The sequence below is a fragment of the Scardinius erythrophthalmus genome, assembly GCF_964197995.2.
Source record: "Scardinius erythrophthalmus genome assembly, chromosome: 23".
NCBI lineage: Eukaryota > Metazoa > Chordata > Actinopteri > Cypriniformes > Leuciscidae > Scardinius > Scardinius erythrophthalmus.
This window is the reverse complement of record NC_138243.1, coordinates 25,967,757-25,975,851: the sequence shown is the minus strand read 5'-3', so window position 1 is coordinate 25,975,851 and position 8,095 is coordinate 25,967,757. Positions and strand designations below refer to the sequence as shown.

General features: G+C 37.0%; 1 protein-coding gene across 7 annotated transcripts in view; it reads right to left on the bottom strand.

Moving 5' to 3' along the window:
• Positions 1–143: 143 nt before the first annotated feature.
• The window catches only part of rnf34b (ring finger protein 34b), a 29,437-nt gene continuing 21,485 nt past the window's right edge, over positions 144–8,095 (bottom strand). For 4 of the 7 annotated variants that reach the window (XM_081354943.1, XM_081354946.1, XM_081354945.1 and 1 more), the window contains exons 6-8: positions 4,404–4,433; positions 3,673–3,714; positions 144–2,190 (exon numbers count right to left, since the gene is read on the bottom strand). In XM_081354943.1, coding sequence (XP_081211069.1) covers positions 2,000–2,190; positions 3,673–3,714; positions 4,404–4,433 — 263 coding nt within the window. In that variant the 3' untranslated portion in view covers positions 144–1,999. The remainder of the gene's footprint in view (positions 2,191–3,672; positions 3,715–4,403; positions 4,434–8,095) is intronic. The other 3 variants (XM_081354949.1, XM_081354947.1, XM_081354948.1) reach the window with 2 other exon arrangements.

Genomic DNA, 8,095 nt, shown 5'->3' with positions numbered 1-8,095 from the left:
GTATTGTGCCATTCATATACAGTATATTTAATCTGCTGACGTGAGTGAAACGTATTCTATTCCTATGACTGTAAGCGTTGCACCAAACAGCCTTTAGAGGGCGCTAATCAGCATTTTGCGCCTCAGAAAGAAGAGTAAACACTGAAATGAGTAAAATCTTTATTTTGTTAGTTCAAGGTACCATATTTTATTAAATTTAATAAATCATCTTTGAATTACCAAAATAAAAAGTTCAACATTCCAAAATACAAAGACCAAATCCCAAAACGTCTTCCAGCGTTCAGTTTAAGTCATTTAGAGTGTAGTCTTGTCCATTGTCTGCTCAGCTAGAGTAGTTACCTACTACCAAGTGACATCTTTTAGAGATAGCAGCATTAGAAACATACACATAAGCACAGTGTCAGTGTTGGGCAGACGGGTGTGGAGATTTTTAAGAAGCAAATTAAAAACAGTCTTGATTATAGAATTACATGGACGTGACATCAGAATGCAAAATTCTACTGTAGCATTAATTTGGACTGATTTCAAAGATAAACAACTAAATTAATTTTGTTTACATTCAAGGAAAAACTGGAACACTGAGGGGGGATGTAACATTTAAAAGAAAATGCAAGAAAAACTGGAGAAAAGAGGAAAATATATCCATATACTTCATGTACATTTTTTCACATGTATATAAAATCATGTTTAATTGATTAAATTTTCCTTTATATTTGTTTGTCTAGGCAATACCACAGACATAATCACTTGGATTTAACTACAGAATTCACAGCCACAAATGGCATTTAGAGGAATCAAGTAACCTCCTCTTTATCTTAACCTGATCTAGAAAACATAAATATTCACAAAAAGGGAAGTAACGGTTTATTCAACTCAAATAATATTGCTATGGAGCAAATGTAATAGAGAACTGTGATGCGTAAATCCATGTAGCACCGCTTGTGGAAATCTTTGTTGCCATGTAAATGTGGTACAACACAACACCAAAAAAAACCCCAGATGTCTTTCATGGTATTGCTGGAGATGAATAACATCGAAGCAGAACAGTGAAAAAATTATATTGTGGCAAGGCATGTAATCAATTAAAGGTGCGCTAAGTAATTTTGCTTTGGACAAATGTTTTTAATAATGTACACTCATGAGACTACATAAAGGTGAACCTTCCTTATGGCAGCCAGCCTAACTTCCGTTACCTTAATAACCACCCTATTCTTATCGCACATGTTCAGTTAAAAATTACTTAGCACATCTTTAAGAATCTTGTTGGTGCAGCACAATGGAGACAAACCAACCACAAACCTGACATTTGACAGATACTGCAAAATTTGATCAAGATAAAAAAAAGTCATTGAGGTTCCAGTAATAAGCTACATAACGGCAGATGCTGGATTCCAGTGTGTCTGAAAAAATAATATAAAGTTTCTTATCATCTTGCTATAAATAACTGCTAACTAGTCATTTGATCCTGTGTCACGAAATTGTGGTATGCCAATACATGAAAATAGCACGCTTATTAATAACATAGCACATAAAAACTTAAACCAGAAGCCATTCTGCACATTTCTACTTTGGCACCTACTTTTCCCCTTCACGACATTGGTCTTCACTGTTGCTACGACAACATGCATCTTAATGGCAATCGGTCTCTACACTCGCACACGTAAAGATTTCTTATATTGCACATACAATAACACATTTCCAAAAAGTTTACAGGAATGTAAACCATTTAAACTTTCATATTTTTATACTTTATTCCTCTAAAATTCATCTTCCCTGGGTTAGCAACCACAGAAACTCATAAAAGTGTCAATGAATGACCAAATAAAAATGTGCAGCAGGAAATGTTCGCTCTTGTAAATAAGGTGTGCACAGTACCGGTTTCCACCACTTTATCCGGTGTGAAACTAAAGGGGCGGTCTCTCGGTCCAGTCACTCACGGCCCCAGCCTGCTCAGTCCAGCAGGACTGTAGAGGTCTTTCAGTAGAGGTGATGCTCGTGGTTAAGACTTGAAGACGTGCACTGCCCGCACCACATACTGCCTGCAGATGGGGCACTCGTTCATCCTCTTGCCGCACTTGGTGCAGGTGACCATGTGACCGCACTCCAGCAGAACGCAGTCTATCACGGCATCCATGCAGATCCGGCACAGGTTCTCATCCACGCCGCCCAGCTGAGCTATTTGAACACCATCTGCAAGACAATACATGGATGGCTTGAGATCTGGTTTAATCATCTATCGATCTTGTGTGCCTGTTCTGCTCGTGTGTAATAAGGTACTTTTAAACCAAAGGCTTGTGTTTTTTCTTTTTTTGTACATACTGTAGCTGCACTGACAATGACATTTTGAGCAGTAAAAATGTGATATAAATTTTCAGTTTGATTAAAATGCTTCAAAGAAAATGTTACGTGTTAAATACAACTTAAAACTCCATTGAAAGCATTTTTGATTAATGTTTTCGTCTTGCCCCCTAATTTAATAAAAGCAATTATGATGGAAATATAAGGGGCCATGCATGTTAAATATTTAAAGCAGAAATGTGAATATTTTGTTAAAGGAAAAAAAATGAGCATGCGTTTTTTTTTTAAAGAACAAAAATCTAATTTAAAATATAGCTGCATGCAGTGATGCGGGGCCAACAGCGGTGCATAGCCAGAAGAGCAAAGATATTGAAAAGAATGGCAACTGGTTAGCATGCTAACAAATTAGCAAGGCAACAAACCCAGGCACGTTCAGCTTTGGAGAGGTATTTCTTGGGAACAGTGGCATGTATAAAAAGTCATTTCTGTGCGGTCCGGTCCAAAGATTATCTGATCATATTTTGGCCAAAACCGGACGAAATTTGTAGGAGAAACAGCGAAAAAAAAAACAGTTTTTCCATTCACTTCAAAATGGTGGAGAAACAAAATGATGGAGATATCGTCGGAATCGGCATAAGCCAAGGAACGCAAGTACATGAAAATAAACTTTGGACAATGTTTTGAAAAGTTATAAGCGTTTTTGCAAAAATCCTTATATCTCTAGAACACTAGGTGGCGCTGTGTTCAAACTTCTCAGGTATCTTCAGGACATGCTGTTGATGATCCCTACCAAATTTTGTGCCGATATGTCAAATTGTTTAAGAGATATTAAAATTTATAACAAATTTCAAAATGGCGGACTGATGGTCACTCCTATAACACACTGTCTTTCTTATTTGACATTCTTCCAGCCAGTCAATCTCAGCTGTCATACCTTTTAATGAAGGATATACAGTATGTGCTTTCAATCCAGCATTTGCTGATGTCAGTCTTATTATCTCTATTAATTGCTCTCTAAAAAACGAAATGGGGCACATCCTTAAAGCATCTGAAACTTGGTCCTTCTCCAAAAAGCCACTTAATATATTGTCTTAGACCGGACAGCTATAATCTTTGGATCATTTTGGGCTGTTTTCCAAGCAGTGTTAATAGTTATTATAATTAATGAAGGCAAGGTGCAATTACAGTAATGTGACAAGCTATAAAAAGACAGATCACATTAGGAGCACAATTCATGACACAAATGTGATCATGCACGTGAGAACCACATATCAAACTCTCCCAGCATGCATCGGGAAGAGTCACTTTTCATTCATGGTAATGAGATGATGGTAATGATGATGTTGGAGCCACATTAAAAAGGCTGAGTCTTACCTCCAATACCTCCATTGCATATAGGAGGAGGGTAAGCTATGACTTTGATCGAAAACATAGCAATGGTAGAGTTAGCGTTATTAGCATTAGACAGCCCTGTCAAAATGCTCACATGCTAATAGAAAACTGTCTTTTAAAACTTGACATTGTTAACACGAAAAAAAAATATTTCCAAGTTATCATGTTCCATTTTCACACTGGGTTAGTAATTAATCGAAGGTAGTCAGGTTTTGATTTATACATTTGTAAATCATGGTTTAATGTTTTTATTTGAAATATTATACATAATATAGCTAACTACTCACGCTAACTAGCCAAATCCTGACCCCTTTGTTAAGACATTAATACAAAGATAAGCTTATATTTACACTGTTATCACGACAGACAACACTTCATACTAAACCATCAAAATAAACAGAGGTTAATGTCTCAAGTAACAGTGTTGTTATTGTTAACTTAAACTAAAGTAAAGTAAAATTACATAGCAAAAATGAGCATGTAGAAATGTAGCCTTAGCAACAGTTAAGCTGAAGTGCTAAAATTATTTTAAAACTAAAATACATAATTCTGAATAGAAACATAATAAAACAATAAAACTAAACTACACTACATTACTAAAACTAAAATTCAAACTGAAAATATAAAATTAAAAGTTATTCAAAATATTAACAGTATATAAATAATTTTTAAAATAATACTGTCAGGTAAAATATCAAAACAGGTTGGCTTACCTGCAGCAAGGCTGTTGCTAACATTTTCCACTGTAAGGAAAAGAAAATGAAAAGAATCAATTTTATGGAGAGCACAAGCCTGTTTGAAAATCCTATTAGCCACAGCTGATTTGGGGCTGATCCTTGACTGATTCAATTTCATGTTGTTTTTTCTCACATGCAGCCTGTCAAAAAGATTCGAAGACTGTGATAAAATGACTGCGTTCTTTCTCATCCATTGCTCTTATTATATGATGTCAGCTGTGCTCTTTTCAGCCTGAACATCTAGAAAACTGACTGCAGAGTTTCCCTCTCATTATTTTGCCAATTATATAGCCAATAAAAGATAAAACCGTCTGTTATATAAAGTACCCAAGGAACATTTCATGCACTATTCTTCAACTTAAACATCTTCATGATATCTTCTAGAAGAGGGATCATCTACTTAAAAAAATATTTTTTGATTGAATTAAAGGGTAAGTTCGGTATTTTACACTTAAAGCCCTGTTTACAGATAATTTCTGATGAAATAGAACGGTTAAGATTAAAATTTGGACACATGCTGCTGTCCCGAGAATTTTAGGTTTATTTCGCTTTCCCCAAAACCTCTAGAATGGGTGTATAGGTGCACTGGAACAATACTTCATAAAACGCATTAAACTTTCGTTTACAAAGACCTGAAACTCACCGAGTGGTCAGGGGTGTTCACTGATATGCTCACACAAAAATCGCTGCAAAAGATGCTTTCCAACAGGTGTTTTACCATTCGTTGTAAAACTGTGGATCTATTTTTCCAAACGTCTCACACCCGTAGATTCTTCCGTTGAGAGCTTGAATAATAGACACTCCAGCCCAGTTGGTGGCGATAATGCACCTTTGCCAATTGCAAGCAAACCGCTGGCATTTCATTGAATACACAGAAGAAGCAGAAGAAGAAGCGGCGGAGTAATACCGTACCTCACACAGCTCTTTCAATACAAGTCAATGGAGTTGGACAAAAACTACGATAAAACCTGTTGGAAAGCATCTTTTGCAGCGATTTTTGTGTGAGCATATCAGTGAACACCCCTGACCACTCGGTGAGTTTCACGTCTTTGTAAACGAAAGTTTAATGCGTTTTATGAAGTATTGTTCCAGTGCACCTATACACCCATTCTAGAGGTTTTGGGGAAAGCGAAATAAACCTAAAATTCTCGGGACAGCAGCATGTGTCCAAATTTTAATCTTAACCGTTCTATTTCATCAGAAATTATCTGTAAACAGGGCTTTAAGTGTAAAATACCGAACTTGTCCTTTAAGATTGGTCACAAAACTTAGGTTGACTTAGGTTTTTTCCAATCCATTTGACATTGGATCAAGGCCTTTTTTGACAAATCGCTCTCAGACTGTTAAGTCCCTTTCACACAGAGATTCCAGAAAATAAACTGATAATGTGAATTTTGATTCATTTATACGGCCAGTGATTTTCTGGAATCTGTGCGTGCGTTCACACACATCCCCTAAAGACACGTGACATCAGGATGTGACGTGTAATAGCTCCACAGTGCCTAAGGTTGCTTATGATCTGCGATTTCTCTCTCGAGAAACCACACTGCCTTTTTTTCTGATTTGATCATAAACTAGCACATCATACAGAAGGCACTCTAGTATTTATATGGCAATTTTCTGGGATCAAAGCTCTGTCCAAACTGTTAGACTGGGCCCCCATCTGTCCTCCACCCTCACACTCAGCACGGGTGCCCCACAGAGCTCTGTGCTGAGCCCACTTCTTTATGACCTCTCCATTCATGACTGTGTCCCCACTTATCCCACAAACACCATTATTAGGGCTTTAAAATCCAGGCAAATCATAAACTTCCGTGATTGTAAATAACTGCAATGTCACGTGAGCATTCAAACTTCTCAGGTACCTTCAGGACATGCTGCTGATGATCCCTACCAAATTGTTTAAGAGATATTAAAATGTGTAACAAATTTCAAAATGGTGGACTGATGGTGACTTCTTCAGCTTTGGAGAGGTATTTCTCGGGAACAGTGGCAAGTATAAAAAATCCATAGAGTCATTTCTGTGCGGTCCAGTCCAAAGATTATCTGATCATATTTTGGCCAAAACCGGACGAAATTTGTAGGAGAAGTTTTTCCATTCACTTCAAAATGGCGGACAAACAAAATGATGGAGATATCGTCGGAATCGGCATAAGCCAAGGAACGCAAGTACATGAAAATAAACTTTGGACAATGTTTTGAAAAGTTATAAGCGTTTTTGCAAAAATCCTTATATCTCTAGAACACTAGGTGGCGCTGTGTTCAAACTTCTCAGGTACCTTCAGGACATGCTGTTGATGATCCCTACCAAATTTTGTGCCGATATGTCAAATTGTTTAAGAGATATTAAAATTTATAACAAATTTCAAAATGGCGGACTGATGGTCACTCCTATAACACACTGTCTTTCTTATTTGACATTCTTCCAGCCAATCTCAGCGGTCATACCTTTTAATGAAGGATATACAGTATGTGCTTTCAACTCTCCTGTACAGCAGACTAATCCAGCATTTGCTCATGTCAGTCTTATTATCTCTATTAATTGCTGTCTAAAAAAAAAGGAAATGGGGCACATCACTAAAGCATCTCAAACTTGGTCCTTCTCCAAAAAGCCACTTAAAATATTATCTCAGACTGTACAGTTATAATATTTAGATCATTTTGGGCTGTTCTCCCAAATAATAAACTTTCGCTATATGTAAATAACTGCAATATCAAGTAAGCGTAATCCTACATCTGTGTTAACATGTGATGTGAATGTACATGGCGTTGTACAGTATGTTGGGACTGAGGTGCCAGAACTTCAACTGATAGAATGACGTGTAGCACGATACTACAATATTTCTTCAAAAGCAGATCGTGGAGACATTTTAATCCTTCACGATCAAAAAACGTGATATTGCACATCCCTATTTTAAGGTTTCTGGGCAAATATATCTCTGCCGATCTCTCCTGGGCCACCAACTCCACTGCAGTGGTCAAGAAGGTAGAGCAGAGACTCCACTTCCTCAGAATACTTAAGCAAAATCAACTGCTAGGAAAACTGTTGGTATACTTCTATTCTGTTCCAACAAGAGTGTGTGCTGATGTCCTGCATCTCTTTATGGTATGCCAGACCCTCCAGAGGGTCATCTGTACAGACCAGAAGATCATCGACTGCCCTCACTGGACGCCTTATGCTGTATTAGAGCAGCTAATACTGAAAGACCTGGTAGGAGCTTCAGGTCCATCTTATCACGGACAAACAAACACTTTCTACCCCAGACCCATACAATAACTGAATACTGTTACTCTGAACACTGAACTCTCAATTGCTCTTTGAATGGACATATTTAAATTGTACTAATTGTATAGGGCCACCGCAAGATAAAGATGTGCAATGTTTTTACATGCAATACCTCACTTCAGTTGCAAAAGTTATTGTATTGTATTGTAGTGTGTTATACTTATTGTGTCATAGTTAATATCTATAGCAGTTGTGTTGTTCTGGGTGCACCATAAGGTTTGCTAATTTCGTTGTATCTAATGCATGACAATAAAAGGGAATTTAATTGAATTGTTTTTGAAACTGAATAACATGTATTGAATCAACTAAAGTCTCTACCATTCTCTTTCTGCCTATGAATTTAAGGTGACTATAGATGTTTAAGAAACAACCACAGTATAAG